The sequence below is a fragment of the Halichoeres trimaculatus genome, unplaced genomic scaffold, assembly GCF_033239565.1.
Source record: "Halichoeres trimaculatus isolate MK-OKI-2021-1 unplaced genomic scaffold, fHalTri1.1 fHalTri1_scaffold_8, whole genome shotgun sequence".
Lineage (NCBI taxonomy): Eukaryota > Metazoa > Chordata > Actinopteri > Labriformes > Labridae > Halichoeres > Halichoeres trimaculatus.
The window spans coordinates 21,404,419-21,421,486 of record NW_027437186.1 but is presented as its reverse complement, the minus strand read 5'-3'; the positions used below and the strand labels follow the sequence as shown (position 1 = coordinate 21,421,486).

General features: G+C 39.2%; 1 protein-coding gene across 1 annotated transcript in view; it reads right to left on the bottom strand.

Annotated features, from left to right (window-relative positions):
* Positions 1-17,068, bottom strand: part of lrpprc (leucine-rich pentatricopeptide repeat containing) — a 72,063-nt gene that overhangs the window by 54,349 nt on the left and 646 nt on the right. The window contains exons 2-14 of the mRNA XM_074675507.1: positions 16,512-16,717; positions 15,868-15,990; positions 15,452-15,573; positions 14,291-14,349; positions 13,958-14,044; positions 13,730-13,856; positions 13,497-13,641; positions 11,569-11,726; positions 11,255-11,360; positions 11,047-11,154; positions 2,274-2,392; positions 2,106-2,196; positions 304-373 (exon numbers count right to left, since the gene is read on the bottom strand). Coding sequence (XP_074531608.1) covers positions 304-373; positions 2,106-2,196; positions 2,274-2,392; positions 11,047-11,154; positions 11,255-11,360; positions 11,569-11,726; positions 13,497-13,641; positions 13,730-13,856; positions 13,958-14,044; positions 14,291-14,349; positions 15,452-15,573; positions 15,868-15,990; positions 16,512-16,717 — 1,521 coding nt within the window. The remainder of the gene's footprint in view (positions 1-303; positions 374-2,105; positions 2,197-2,273; positions 2,393-11,046; positions 11,155-11,254; positions 11,361-11,568; positions 11,727-13,496; positions 13,642-13,729; positions 13,857-13,957; positions 14,045-14,290; positions 14,350-15,451; positions 15,574-15,867; positions 15,991-16,511; positions 16,718-17,068) is intronic.

Genomic DNA, 17,068 nt, shown 5'->3' with positions numbered 1-17,068 from the left:
GGGGCAAGAGCAGAGGGATGACGGCCTCCATATGCATGAGGCACCCGCTTATGGGTGTATGTGTGCATGTGTGTGATGGAGTGTTTTTCCCTGCAGCTGCCCGCATACACACACAGACGCTATAGATGGTGTGATAGGCTGCACATGTCATCGTCAGAGCATATGCTGCGGTGAGCCTCACAGAGCTACAGGCCTCTTTTAACACCCATCAGGAGTTATGAGGCTAAACATGGAGAAATATGGCATATGAAATGATGGAGAACACGTAAAGACGTCAAACAGATGACAGGCTAATCAACTCACTTTTTGAAACCCGAGATGAGGCTGTTACGAAAAGAAGAGTGGTCCACCGGAGGGAAGGAGGGATCTGACACTGGAGAAAAAAAAAAAAAAGAAAAAGATAAGAATAAAAAGACAGCAGAAACTTGTTAAATGGGTAAATTAATGGGAAAGTAATGACAGTATATGAGGAAAATAAAGCTGTGTGAATGTAGTAGGGATGTCACAATATTACATTTTCACTTCCGATACAATACAGATACTGCAGCATTGAGTATTGGCCGATACCGATATTAATCAGATACAATATCAGCATTAAACATGCATACTTTTATTACTTATTTTGTAGTATGTCTGTCATGTTAGAAAAGGCTTGATTAAGTGATGTTATTCAAACAAAGAACAGTAATCAGCAACAGGAGGTATGAGGAAAAACTGACCCATTTATTATTAACCATGGGTAACAGAAATTTTAACATTAAACATAAGAATATACTAGTAATTGAATAAAATAAAGAATAAATTAGAAGACCCAGAAAATAACCTAAATAAATCAAACAAAAACAGCAGGAGCAGGGTCTGGAACAGACTGCTTATATCGGAGATTTTAGATGCATTCCGATACGATACCTATATTTGTTTTTTTGGTGATATTGGACCGATATCTGATATCAATATTGGACTGGGACACCTCTAGAATGTAGCAGCAGTGATCTAAGTAGACAGTTTGCTGCACACAGATCTAGCAGTCAAGACAGTCAGCAATCTTGGAGCTTTACTTAAGAGCAAAATTTGTAGTTTTTTACAGTTCTGAATAATTAAATTGAGAGTAAAAGAGAGGTCATTTGTTTCTCTCAGCTTAAGTAAAAGTCATCCATACAGACTTCTTCCATGGATATTGTGTCAAATAACTAGGTGCTTTCTTATCATCTTAAAAAGTAACATCACAATGAAAACTGTATACTTTATAAAGGCAACCTTTTATTTGCAGAAAGAAATTAGAAGTGTAACGTCAATTAGATTTTTTCATGCTGCAATAAAAAAAATTCAATTCTTGTTCTTTGAATCTTCATTTGAAGGAATTTGTGAGGAATCTAATTAACTAAAGGAATTAGAAAAAGACCAAAAAAGGCCAACAGTTAAGTCCTTAAGGTAAAATTGAAATGACATGGTTATGTCACCATAAGCCAAAAACTAAAAGTCTTTAGTTTAAAATGATGTAAATATGAGAAAATGTGAGTTCTTTTCATTTAGAGCTTGAAAACAGAAAGGCCTGATGTCTCCAGCTTGCAGTGTTTGCTACACCAAAGCATGGAAAGGAAAAATACTCCATATAAAATGTTAAAAAAACAGCAGGCAGAACATTCTGTAGAGGACTTCAAAATACATAAAGAGGGCACAGAGAAATATATGTGAAAAAAAAGTGGTGGATGTTTTGAAACTAAAACGAGATGAAAGACAGAAAACAAGAAGAGTCATTCATTATGTAACAGTCTTCTCCATCCCATCCCTCTGCCAGTGGAGGCGCCTCTCGTTCTAGCTCTTTACATATTCACACAGACTAATCTCTTAAAAGGCCTGATGAGCACACAGGAGTAAGTGGGCAAATGTGGAAGAGTGTGCGAGTGTGTATGTGTGGATGTGTTAATGCGGGCCGAATTAGCCTGCAGGCAGAGCAGCAGTTTTTATTTGATGGGTGCACAAGATGCAGACGAGCCTCTTCTTTAGAATGTGTTGAGTGTGTGTGTGTGTGTGTGTGTGTGTGTGTGTGTGTGTGTGTGTGTGTGTGTGTGTGTGTGTGTGTGTGTGTGTGTGTGTGTGCTTACATCTGGTGTACAGTTTGTCCAGGTCATTATTAGCCATCAAACGAATCTCTGCAGACAAGCAACCCTCTGACTCCCAAGGGATGCCTGCCTCCTAGACAGAGAAAATCAGGATTATGTCAATAAAACGTCTTCATCCGCACTTAGCAATGAAAAGATTCACAGACTTACCTGTAGAGCCTGCTGTGCTTCATTTACATCGGAGAAGACAGGGAGGACGTAGTGGGATAGAGTCTCGATATCGGGGGGCACACCAAACTCCTGCATCCCCTTCAACACCTGGATCACACCTACAAAAAAATTATAACTTTCTTTGTGTTTCTTCAGAAATAGCAGAGCTTCAAAAATATATAAAATGTATCTTAAAGCCAAAGAAAAAGATACCAGACATGGACTCAAAACTAATAAAAATTGCAGTTATGACCTTTAGGATTCAGTTAGCTGTTGAACTGTAATTACAGTGATGATAACAACTGCAAACATGGATAATCAGTTTTAAATGATAGCATATAAACTGAACTTCAAAAGCTCTAAAGGGAGAAAAAACTGAAACCTTTGAATATCTACCAAAGTTCAGGATTCAAACAAGCTTTTGTCTGTTTTAACCACTTTCAAACAATTTACAGATTGCTTCTGCTTTTTTCATTATGCCCTTTTTTGTTTTGTTTTTTTCTTCTTTCTTAAGAAAGCAGGTTATCAAAGCTTTTTTCACCTCTGACAGGAGGGATTTGGAATTAATACAAGCAATACTTGAAGCCTGGGATGTTCGAGCAAAATTACTACGTAATAGTCATCATTGACTATTTCCCCTATTAACAGTCCCTCTACCCTTACCTCCAGACAGAAGGATTGAAAATCGAAGGCTCTTTTAATGACTGTGCAAAATTGTTGGAGGCTAGCTGGACATGACAAACAAATAAATATAATGTATAATCTGGTTTTAGCAGACAAATTTGTTGGTAAAAGGATGTTTTTTTTGGGTGTAAGTTCCCCCAGAACTGTTAAAAGCAAAGAACTTTCAGTTGCCGTAAAACCACCATCTGGTGGCCTTACCACATTTCAACTGGCGTCTGGTAAAAACTATGGAAAAATACATTTTGTCTAGATAAGATAATAGTCACATGCTCTATTTTTTTTTATTATTAAACGGTTAGTGGAGCAATAAAAAAATCACAGCCCCTCCCTATCCAAAGCTCCAACATTGAAGGATATGTTGAGTTATTTGAAAGTCATCACTGTTTGAAATAGCTAAATCCATAACCGATGCCCTTCAATTTAAACACATGGCGACCCAGAATTAGGGTCTAAGAAATGAGCCAACTAACACTCTCTGCCACCCCTCCTGAAAAAGCACCAGCAGCCTCTTTACACAAACACACACTCTGTCAACAAAATGCAAATGCCTTCTCCCCTCTGCACCTTGAACTTGAAGATATGTGTACACAGACATGCACTTGGCTCGAAGTGGACTCTTGCACCCTCGCCCTGCTTGCCAGCAGAGCCCTGAGGTCCTGCCCCAGGGAGGCAGGCCAAAACAGCCACATGCATATGGAAGAGCCACTTGCGCACTCTCTGTGTGCCCATAGGAGTGTGTGGAGGAGCTGCTGCAGTACTTTGCATATGTCTGGGAGCATACCCACACAGGACATTGGCCTAAATGAGCACACACAGGTCTCCGTGTGTGTGTATATCTCAGTGTGTGTTGCTAGGTGCATCTGTATGCTATATTTATACTGTATATGACTCCACCCTGTGTACCAATACACCTTGTTCTCATGTGGAGTTCAGCAAACTACCCTAAAGTGCTTGCTTGAGTTGACACACCTCAGGATGCTGTGTGTATTTAGTTCCCACTCAGTGTCTGAAACACACACATACACACACATAGTATATGGCTCTGTAATTCTACATCCTCTGGGGACATATGTGTTCACCTGGCAGTCTCTCTCTTCAGCTGAATAAAACATGAGTCCTGGGCTTTTATACACCATTAAAACCTGCATCTGGGGCTGCATTATCCCAGGTAAGGCTACCTGAACCACTCCATCCTTCCATCTATATGCTCCCTCATTCATCCGGCCCTCTCACTATCCATCTACCTCGCTTTCAAGAAAAAAAAAACAGACGATCCTCAGCCTTCTTCTCAATGGATGATCTGTCCATTCTACCACCCTTCCGTCCATTCTTATCCCCTAATCGCTTTCATCCTGGCTTTTTTTATGAAAGAGAAGAGGGAGTACCTGCCTTCCTCCTGAATAATCCATAATCAATTTCACGGTGAGAGAGACAGACAGAAAACAAGTGAATGGAGAGCTGGGGGTATAAATGCATAAAACTGTCTTCTCTCTCACGTATGCTTTCTTGCTTCCGCTAGTGAGCTTTCATGATAATCAGCACTTTCCTGTTGTCCAACAGGCGTGTTTGTGTGTTTATTTTTCAAGTCGTCAGTAACCTTTCAACCCTCAGGGTGTTTTTCTTCTGTACAGGTTCACTGCAAAGTCAATGCATATATTAGCTAAGAAATAATATTTCTGCTCACATAGAGAAACCCTATTCTACAAAAGCCTTTGTAACATACAGAGGTGAACAATATTTGTGGTTGGAAAGAGGTGCTTTCTTGTTTCACGGCCAAAGCACATTTAAACAAGGTTAAACTGCTAACCTTGCACGGATCCAAAGTAACAAAAGCTGATCACAAAGCTTCAAAAACTCAACTTCTACAACAACACATGGAGATTTATACTAGGGATGTTCAGTGCCACTTTTTCAGGCTGATACCTGTACGAGTACTCCCTCTCGAGTACTCATTGATACTGAGTGCCAAGGTTGTAATAGTTAACTAAAACAAAACTAAAAATGAAAACTAAAATTTAAAATACATTGCAGTTAACTCAAACTAATAAAAACTAGAAAAGAAAACAAAAACGATAAGTAAACTAAAACTGTATCTTGTGTTCACAAAACTGACTGAAACGAACTAAAATTATAGACAAAATGTCCTTAATTATAGTTTTTGACAATATTAATATACTGGCTGTGCGCTGTGCTGCGACGAAACATTGTGGAGCAATGAATCAGAGCATCTGTAATAGTTTACTTGTTACAGAGTCCAAGTTTTTATTTATTGAAGCTCATATTATGTTGTTTTTAATAATTTATGTTAAGAGTATTTTTATGTAATTAATGTCAACATTATTTTATATAATTTATGTTTATATTTTTTATATTAAGTTTATATTATTTTCTTGCGTTTTAGGCAGCAGCCAACAGTTCAGTATCAGCATTGACTGAGCAGTGAGCACTATGTTGGACTTAAAAATAAACAGTATGACAAAATATTTACTCTGACTTTTTTGAATCCTGCACCTGGTTAATAAGGTATGAAAAACTAAAACTAAACTAAAACTAAGCCTTGTTACAAAAATCAAAGCTAAATAAAAACTAGAATGCTCGCTCTAAAATGAATTAAAACTAAACTGTAATGGAAACTAAAATGTCAAAACTAACTAAAACTAAACTATAATGACAAATCCAAAACTATTATAACCTTGATGAGTGCTGATACCACTAGTAGTTTTACTACCTAAAATTTCAATCAATAGTAACAGATTGTTAACAACACAAACAGCACAGTCACTGTACCATTAAGTCCAAAATGAAACACAAACATCTCAGAGTTTACCTTTTTTTTTGATAAATCAACAAAAGTGCAAAATAAAACTAACTGTCAGAGTTGTAGTATTTTTCAAAAAATAAACTGAAGTACAAAATAAAACAATTTAACTTAACTCTCTCTGGTTCATCCATGTTGTCTGAACAGGACCTGACACACATTTGCCGTGGTGTCAAACCGCAGCAATATGTCAACTACTGGCGACGAGGACTCAACGATACCTTACTATACCAATAATCGCCCATCCCTGGTTTATACTTAATGTAGGACTTTTTCCTTGAAAGATGCACTTAACTTCTGAAAGCTCTTTGGCAAATAGTTGCACTGATTGCAGTGCCGCCTGTGAGGGCTTTGTCTTCAAGGTTGCTATTTTGTATTTGACGATGTATATTTCAGCATTCTTAAGGTGTTTACAGCTTGAACATACAAACCCTTAAAAACCCTTTCTTTAATCACTTCTTACTGTGAGCTGTGCAAGAAAACTTCTAAAAAGAGTTTAAAATGACTGTAAAATAATGAAACGGACAATGAGCTGGAACAAAAATAAATTGAGATATATTTTGCCTATAGAGTCATATTAACTGGTCTCCCTCAGGTCTCTTACTTTTCCCTCCTTACACATGAATCACCCTTTTTCCTCTTCCCTTGTCTGAACTATTTAAACAAAGACTAAGCACAGAACTGAGAAGAGTGGAGGCCTTTCCAGGTTGGTCAGCACAAAGCCTGACATACCATCCGGGGCAAGAAGTATCAAAGTAGTGAGTTAAGCATGGCAGTGGTCACAAGATATCATCATCAGATTCATGTCTGCAGGTTAACTGTCATAGACGAGAAGTGAGGATGGAGAAAAGAGAGGAAAAGAGGAGTGGAGTGAACCGGTCGCTGTCATCTCCTCCCGTCCTTGGACATGAGTACCTGTCACTTCTCCTTTTCCTTTGCCTCCAACACCATCTGTCTCTCTATCTCTCAGTGTCTGTGACTCTCTGAAGGTGGACTTTGTTTGCTGCGAGGCAATAACCGCTTGTTTGAAAACAGACGAAGAGTACATCCTCGTTTTGTGAGGCAGAGCTGCCGTTCTGGCCTTGCCGCTTTGTTTTTTTATTTTTTTATCAAGGTGATGCTTGGCTCTTTTCCCAGCAATTAACTCTGCTGAAGCTAGAATTGAGTCAATGAGGACTGAATTGCAGTGTGTTGTGGTGGTACTTGCATGATACTGGCCAAACAGTCTGCATTTAAGAGAGAAAATGGTGCAAGCCTGTGCAATATTAGGTTTGTTCAGCAGACTTAACAAGGGGACATGGACATCTTCTGTCACCCAAAACACACAAGGCTAGAAACAGTCCTTTCCTCTGCACTTTACCCTCCCTCACCCTCCTTTCATCCTTTCTCCTCCATGTCAGAAGTGATAAGAGTGCACTGCATCCAAGGACTGACAAGCGGTGACTAGCTGGCGGCAGGTGGGAAGTATAGGCCAGCATATGCTTCCGCTAAACCCGCCAAATCCACACCTCATCAAAAGGCAAAGAGACGCCCCCCCACCCGTTGTTCTCCTCCAACTCTACAGCTCCGACCCCTCTCTGCCCGCTAGTGACACCTGTGGACAAAAAGTGACACGGCGCTTAATATTTCATGGGCAGTGCACAGTGGGGCGCGTAATCCAAAGTGAATTCCCTCAGAGCGCTTGCATTTACATGAAATCAAGTCACTCCGCATCAGTCACATCACCTGCACTGGCCCTCCAAAGCCCCTCCTCACTCGGCCCTCACAAATTTGGACACACACACACCTCCTGCAGCCAATGAGCATGAGAGAGGAAATGAAAAAATAGGCTGCATGATTCATGAGGGTTAAGGCTAACACTGACAGCAGCAAAAGAGTGTGTGAGCAAAAGAGAACTTTCTGCACTTTCTGTCTTCCTCTCTGCACCGTCCTAACTAAGTGGATGCTGTCTGGTGTACATGTGTGTGTCTGCAACTGTGCGGTCAGAAGACTCAAGTAAGAGCTGCATGTTTTAACACATGTCTTATCCTCTTCCTCATGCTGCTGAGCCGGGCACTGAAGCATCTCACCATTCAAACTGAGAATCTGTCTGGACCACACACAGAAGTCAATCTGCACCATCGCCACACTGGTCTAACCAGCTTCTCCTCCCTGCCAGCTCAAATGGCGTCAATTAGCTGACAGGGGCGAAATGCATCATTTATTAATTGCTCTAAAAAAACCCTAAGAGAGAGCCAGAGCTCAGCATAAATAAAGCACTTAAAAGCCAAGCCGCTACTGATCGTGTCTGACAGGGTACGTTCGTAATGAGATGTGAATTCTGACAAGTCTCCAAATGCTGGATATCTGCCACTGAGATGATTTCCCCCACGAGCTCAAAAGCAAGGAGAAAGTCTCGAACCGTTTCTCTCAGCAGAGACGGAAAACGGAAACAAAAATGCTCCACTGACTTATTTTCTTTCTAGAGTAGCACATGTCCTGTACTTTATGAGCGATTGTCACTGTGATGAGAGCCTGCAGTCAATCCTTTTATGGGATAGAAACTTAATTTTGACATTGTCTAGCACAATTACAAAGGACCCTACATCATTTTACCCTGTAGAATCAGCCATTTTCTCAGCCAATCAGACTGATTTTAAAGAGTAAATAGCCACAGGAGTAAAAACATGTGATGACTGTTGCTCATGTTGATAAGCTCAATAAAACACTGGTTTCAGGGGAAATACGAAGAGCAAACTTTAAAACAGATAACGCACTGAACAGCTCACACTCCAACTTTTCTGGTGAAATAAAACATGTAAATGTACAAGGGAGGAAAAGGGCCACTGAAAAAGAAAAAGAAAAAAAATGAGTCTACAATTTTTTTATTACCATTTTTTTCTGACAAAAAAATCTGAATTCTGACTTTTTTAAAATAAAAAAAGTAATAAAAATAAATTTGGGGCATTTTTTTGGATGTTCTAATCTTACGTATAAATGTCTTGGGTCATTAAGGATTGTGTACAATAGACCCTGCAAAGATCACCTGTCTCTTGAGAGCTGTTTGTTACAAAAGTCTTTCAAGAAGAAAGAAACGGGACAGTGAGGACCTGACTCTTACCAAGACATGCACTTTTTTTTTGCAGCAAATGAATTGAGAGCAGTTCTTTCTAACACTAATGTTCTTTGTTCAAGCCAAATTTTTACACGATACTACACAACTAGTTGAGGTATTTATTTGTAGTTCTGTAGTGCTGTTGTTTGAAACATGACAACATGCAAACTTTTTGCACATCTATATTGTAATTCTTTCTTCCTAACATGCAGCTATACATTTGATGTCAGCTGGGCCACTTTTTGTGAGAAATACTCATGTTCTAAGTTCTCTTCTGTAAATGTTTTCCTCACTGTTATAACTTGATTTGATTTTGATTTGATTTTTATTTGTCTCAAACAAGCATATAAAAACAAACAAATTTGTAATAGGAAAAAAAAATAGCACATAATGATAAAGTGCGAGTTCGAGAAGGGGCTGAAGGAAGCAAAGCTTATCAAGTTCAGCCCTCCCCTTACACTGTCATATAATGACATAATTCACACAATCTTAGTATAATAAAACAAACAACTTTAATATAAATAGAACCTTAGTTAAAAGCATGTTGACTGACTCAATTATTTGACAAAATAAAAAAGATAATAAAATTAGCTGTCCAGTTCTTTATAGCAGAACAAGAGTATTTTTTTGTAGTTACTTTTAAATTGTTTTAAGTTAGTGCACATTCTTAAGTCCTCTTCTAGTTCATTCCACAATTTTACACCACTAAAAGAGATGCACATACTTTTCAGTGTTGAATGGATGGTTGGTTGTTTAAATTTAAGATTCCCTCTTAAATTGTATGCTGCCTCTCTGACCATGAACATCATTTGGATGTTGTTTGGTAACAACTTATACCAGGCTTTAAACAAAATCTGACCTGTTTTAAATTTTATTAAGTCCCAGAATTTTAAAATCCTCGATTTTGAAAACAAAGGATTTGTATGAGTAAGGTACTCAGCATGGTGAACCATCCTTATGGCTCGCTTTTGTAAAATATAAATCTTTTGTGAAGTGCTTTTATATGTATTTCCCCATACCTCAACACAATAGGACAGATACAGATCAATAAGTGCATTGTACAACATCTGAAGTGACTTCTGATCCAACACATGTTTAGTTTTACCCAAAACTCCAATACTTTTTGAAACTTTGGTGCACAAATATTTAGTATGAGGCTTCCAGGATAACTTGTGACCAATTATGACACCCAGAAACTTACTTTCATAAACTCTTTCAATTTCCACATTTTCAATTTCCAAACAAACCCCTTGCTTAATTTTAGAATTTCCAAATATCATGAACTTGGTTTTGTTCAAGTTGCGATTTAAAGTTAAAATATTAAAGTCAAAGTGGTGTTATCAAAGGCAGACTTAAAAAAAAGTAACTTTAAGCTGCACTGTTAATGTAACTTAAGGACATAGAGCTTAACTGTTTTCTAAACTCAGTTATAGACTGTGCAGTAGACTTGGACCCTGGAGAACAGAACAGAGTTTGAAGATCAGATGAATAAAAACTGTGACTTTCATGTCTGAGCACACTCTCTGAAAGTCAGAGTGCCTTTTTTGTTCTGCAGTTCATCTGTTCAAAGTTCTAAACTTTGAGATGTATTTACAGAGCTCTCAAGAGAAACCTGCATGTGTGTATATTTGTGAGTGTGTGCAGGTTATAAAGTGTGTATGCATGTGTTGTTTCAACCTTTTCAGCTCCAGCTCCCTCACGCAGGGATCAGACCTCTCTGCCCTTGACTGCCCCTGCCAAGTGAAACCTGTCCCAGTAGGACCACTCTGTGAGGCATTAATATTTGAGGAAAACGCCACTTTAAAAGCTCTTTCCGGTACAGAGGACTGAGGAAGTCATAATCCCCCTATACTAGTCAAAAATACACACATGCACATAAGCTGAAAAGATCATGTTAACCAGGAGGAAGCCGCTCTATTTCACACATATACACACACCAGATGTTTACATGTTGCTGGAGTAGCTGTAAAAGTATTTTAAAATCTGGTCTATGGTCAGTTTTTTCTTTAACATTTAAAACTTAAACAGAACACTTAAATGAGAAATTTCAGGAAATATATTTTATGAACAAAGATTATTTAATATGAAAGAGGCTGTTTTTTAAGATTATGAAGTGTCTTTTTGGATTAAGCTAATATGTTTTTGAGGCATGTGTGTGTGCGTGTGTGTATGTGTACCAGCTATGCTCTTGTCTTTCAAGTGCTGGGTAAGGAGAGGCCAAAAGTAGTGTGGCCTTATGGGAAAGTCCTGCTCCTTCAAAATCTTCATCAGCTCCAATGCCATGGCTGGAAAAACAAATATGCACATGAATAAGAAATAGAAACTGAAGGATGAAGGGCAGATATAAAGGTCTGCACACGAAGATAGAATAAATATGTGCTGTACCTGTCTTATTGGCCTCCAGAGCACAGCACAGTGCGAAGCTGAATGATGAACTGTGCAGTTTCGAATCCTCAAGATCTTTGCAAAAGCTATTTATCTTCTCCAATGGCTGATGCAATTAAACAAACAAACAAAAAATAAATATCAATTTGACCGTCTGAGTATGAACTCAAAACTCACTGTGATGTCACTTAAAGACTTATCCCAGTTTACACTGCTGTAGCAGCAGGCTTGAAACACCAGAAGGAATAAAGATTCTTAATCTATGTTATGAGACACTTCAGAGAGCATCAAACTAAATTTTTTAATCCATGTACCCGTTCCATGTTGACACAGTGACGAATGAAGAAGTTGCCTAAGTTGGAAGAGTCAGGGTTAAAGCTCTCAGTCTGCAGTGTGGGGAATGTCTTCAGGATGAGGAAGGCAGTGTCATCAAAGCCCTGGGTGATGAGGCTCAGACACAAGTTCATGGCATCTATGAGAAGACCAACAAATACTGTTTATACTGGACTTCAGGACATTTATTTTCATTCCAAATGATTTAGTACAAAGAAATAAGTGTTAAATCATTTTCATTTGACCCATTCACATTTGCATACACTCAAGCTCAATACACTCAATACATTTGTATTGACGCTCAAGCCTGCTGAGTAACAACCAATTTCGTATGCGAGTTGTATTTCTAGTTTTGTCATGTTTTGATTACACGCAATACAAGACATCTTCCTATTGCAAACATTACGGATGGGTACCTTCCACATTTGAAACTATATGGTACCAATTCCAGGTACCTGGCGACCTGGCAGAATTCAGTCGGTACCTATAAAATTACCCGATTCGATACCCATCCCTAGCGAACATAGCAGAATACAATATGAATAAAATCTTTAATTTCAGATAACACACTCTAGGAATAGGTCAGAAAGGATAAACCAGTGGTTTTAAAACAGCGGGCATGCAACATTTTGACAAGCTAAGCAGTAAGCCAAGGGTGGCCCGAGGGTTGATTGTGTGTCATTAAAAAATGTATCAGATGTTTGTACATCCTCTCTCTTCACTCCAGTGTTTGACTCTTGGTTCAGTGGGCCACATGCTCCGTGTCAGCGCTGCACACTAGGGGTGCACAATATTATCGGCACAATATGGGTATCGGCTAATAAAAGCTTAAAAACACGTTTATCGGTATCAGCAGATGTGAAAATTTCTGCCGATAGGCACAGCCGATAAGGTGCTATTCAGTTAGGATTATAATTATTTTCCATCTGAAAAATAAGCTCCTTAAATAAAATGTAGCACTTCATTAATTTGCACTGCAGAGCTCTGTGTCTGTCAACAGGTTGTTACAGTAGCTCTAAAATAATCAAATGCAACTTGGTTATGTTTAAAAATGCATTGTACATTTAAAGTTCATGTGATCTAAAGAAATTATTTTTCTGTATTTCAATACTGAATGTCTTCAGTTTGAAAAAATAATACATTTCTTATTTATGGTAAAATCAAATGTTTTCTGTCTTGTTTTATGTGTGTTTCTTAAACAAATAAGACCGTCACAATTAGAGTCACATATAAATTCCAGTACAGGATAGACTTACAGTACAGTACAGTACAGTGAAAAAAACAAACAAACCTTTGATTATCGGTATCGGCCAAAAGGGGTTTCGATATATCGGCATATCAAATATCGGCAAAAATCCAATATCGTGCATCCCTACTGCACACTCACTGACCCGCTCTCTTTGTTGCAGCAGCTAGCTCTCTAGCAGCGGACTGCCACTCACAAACTGATGAAATAACACAATTATAAGGCTAAAATCCATCACGCTCTTATTTACTGAGTGAGTGAAAGGCAGCCCCTACCTTTAACGTGACAGAAAGACAGCAGAAGAAGAGGGCACAGAACATCATCACAGGTCTAACTTGAATATTGTCTTTATAACAAATTAAAATAAGCCCCGGAGGATTTTGGTACCGGTAGTGAAAGGGAGGAGGAATGACAATCAAATTAATGAAATTAATTAGTGATACAGAATTAACAAACCACTGGTTTAACCCATTAGTGGAAAAATACCGTAAACCCACTACAATCTTAAAAAATACTGATACAATTTTTTGTCATACCATCCAGCACTAAGGCACAGTGTTGATGTTTTCTACTAAATCTAAGTCAGAACTTTGTAATCACATTACAACAGTAAGTTAGGACAATATAAACCAAGAAATACAAAAAGTGTGTATGCAGGTTTACCTGGAACATAGCCCCTGTCATTCTTCAAGCACTTGACTATCTCTGGGATGTGCTGCTGCTGACCAGCTTTGGCCAGGGTGGAAATTACCTGCATGATGTCCCTGTCTGTCAGACAGCAGTCTGCACTCTCTGCTTCCACCATTGTCTGACAATGCAAGGAGAAGAAGAGGCACGGGGTAAGTGAGGAGCCAAGCAAAGGGTAAGAGCCAGACAGAAACCAAAACAACACACACCTGTTTCAGACTGTCCAGGTCTCCTCTCTCAGCATGTGCCTTCAACAGTGAAACATAAGTATCTGGACCAGGTTCAATTCCTGCTCCTCGCATCACAGGCAGGATATTCTTAGCACTCTCAATGTCCCTGCAAATCACAGCCAATTAAAACCCGCCTGTTCCTGCACAAACTTTTCAAAATCCATCGACTTACACTGTACTGTAGGAACAAAAAACAGTAACACTTACCCTGCTCGAGCATGGCCCATCACTAGAGAGTTGAAAACAGCATCAGTGATAGGTAAATCTTTGCTCTTCATGAATCCCAGTATGGTGCTAATATGTCACAGAAGAGAGGTAAAAACAAGGTGAATTCAAAGGCATATCATCTTGGTTATTGGGACTGATGGTTGGTGTTTAAGCTGTAGTCAACAACAGTGGAAAAGTAAGTTAAACTATAAATCCTGTAAAATACAAGCATATCACATATCGAGGATGATGACTTTTTGAAACCCTTAGCAAATTAATCCACCTAATGATTCATTCTGACCAGTCTATAAACTGGACAGGTAGTGTGCTCACCTTGCTCCCTCAATGTTTCCACTTTGACAGTAGGCTGTGATCAGTCTCTGGTAGGTTACCTGTCACAAAAGTTCAATGGGATTTAAAGGAGGTACACATTTAGGGACAAGTATTAACAAGGTTCCATTGATGCCAATGCCATTATTGATTCCGCTCCATAAATAAAACAAGTGAAAAGTGTTTTTTTTTTTAAAGTGAGGCCAAACTTTCGATTAGGGATAGACATATTTTCACCATTTTGTGGCATATTGGCATAGGTCTTTTTTTACCATCTCACAGCAGATAAAAAGATCAATTAGGTTATTTTGGCTCCAAAGTAGCCACGCTGCTGTCTGCAGACACTACTCTGTCTCTAGCTTTGTCATACCCATAGTACCATCTGATTGGTTACACGTAGAATTCTGCTGCCGCGGCTCAGGTAGCAGCCAATCAGCAGTGAAAACTGCGCATGGACAGTGCTCACACACACTGCGGAGAGGACAAAAGGTTTTGCAGAGCTGAGAAGCTCCTAAGAGCAGATGTGTGTTTTGAAGGCAAGTTTAGGCAGCAGACCCTCCCAACGCTGTAATAAACATCCCAGACCCAGTTTATTTTGTAATTTTTAACCAAACTTTGTAAGACGTGCTGCTGAGGCATTTAAACAGAGTTGAGTGTTAAAGTTTGTTTTATTTAAAATTTTAACACCAATGTTTTCACTTTTACTGCAAATGGATATTGGCTCCAAATATTGGTTATCGGCCTCCATGGCTGCTAATAATCAGAAGTGGAATCGGCCCTGAAAAAAAACATATACGTCTAGCTCTACTTTCGAAAGCTTCAATCACTCCGCCATTGCCTTGAAAATTCTGCTGCTGACTGACGAGCGTGACAAACACATGGAATGTCACATGATGCCGACAGGTCTGGGTGCTCCGGCATATTGCAAAGAATAAACAAGGGGATCGTTAAACATAAAGGCTAATGTCAATGGATCAAACTATTTCTAACTGATTCTCACCAGGAACTGGTTTTAAAAACCCATCCCTACTCACAGCAAAACAGCATTACATTTTTGAAAATTAACCACAACAAAAAGTGCCTATAAACAGACATTTTTTACACATGAATAAATAAATATTTCACAGCGTAGTGTGGTATTGTACCCTGCATTAAAGCACTCACTCTGTTGGGCTGAATGTTTGCTGCCTCCATCTTGGCCAGGAAGTCCGTGGGAGAGAACTGGAACTCATTCTGTAGGTAAACCTTCAGCATGGCATTGTAGTGACTGACGTCATACTGGGAACCTGAGGAGGACAAGATGCAAACCATCACATCAGTATGACTGTAGCATCCTTTGAATACAGTGGTACATCAAGGTGACAAAAAATATTGTAGAAAGCAGCTGATTAGTCTCTAAAAACGTGTATGTTTAGATCAAATGCATCATAACTCTGTGAATCCATAGTTAACCTTGCACAAAGTCAGTCACAATATTCATTTTATATTTAAAATTTTTAAACCATGGGTTTATTAAAATGAATTATGGAGATAGATAAACAATTTTAGCAACAAGATGATCAACAGATGACACCCCTTACCCAACTCCTGAAGCTTTTCCCAAATACGGTGTGCTAGATCAGTGCGCTCCTGGGGAGGCACCTCTGGCAGCAGGTAGCCACAGCTACGCAGCAGTAACAGGGCCTGGTTACTGCTGGGATAACCTGCAGACACACAGAAACAGATAAAAAGAATGAATCGGTTTGATGTAAAAATACAAGTTTTAATTCCAGTATATCATAGTGCTTGTGTTATTGAGATGAGGCAGGTCATCTTCTCATTGTCACACATGATCTTTTACTTAATTTGCCTAATACCTAGTTTTTAAAGTTGTTTTTTGTGGCCTTTTATGGGATAGGAGGTAGGATGTGGACAGAGCAGGAAACAGGGTGAGAGTTGGTAGTGACATGGAAGAAAGAAGCCACAGGATGAATTGAAATCCGGGCCACCACACAAGGGCAAACCCAGTGGAGCGTGACCTAGGTCACTAGCCCATCTGCGCTCTGCAAGTGGTTTTAGTTTCGGACTAAGTAGCCCACTTGCAGCAAGGCTGAACTCATCTATCAATGCTTCTAAATGTTTGCCTTTCAGAGATGAGAAATTGCCTTGAACAAAAATGTGTCTGACATACCAGCATTGCTATTGCATGCGATTTGGTGACCTGATCATGTCTGCGTCTACCCACCTGTCCGACAAATGTCATGAAAGATGCGAAGCAGCAGGGTCTTGGTGATGCGGCCGGTTCTCCTCACAGAGTTGTCCAGTTTGGCCAGAGCCCAGTCAAACTGCTGCATCTGCTTGTTCCGCACCACAGTTGCACCTGACTCATTCCTTCGTTCTGAGGCCAGAGCATAATTTCGCACGCAGCCGACTGTATAGGGCCACAGTTGACTGTGGAGAATAAGACAGTAACAGGAAAGGGAGGGAGGTTTGGTAGATATGTGATTAAGATGAGAATAAAAACCCAGAAGAACCCAATGAATGAAGAATTATCATATTAAAATACTTCTTGGGACAAGTGGAATATATAAAGTGTGTATATTGGAGCAGAAGTATGAAAGATGAATCTAGACGCTGTGCTAATCTTTAAGTATTTGGGGGGTGGGGGTGACCTTGAGAATAAAAGGTCCAGCAGAGTAACCCCAGGCTGTTTTCCATCACTTAGCACAATGTGCTATACAGACAGTACCTCACGATGAACTGTCTTTAATTCTTTCTTTGAGACAAACTCACGCATGATAA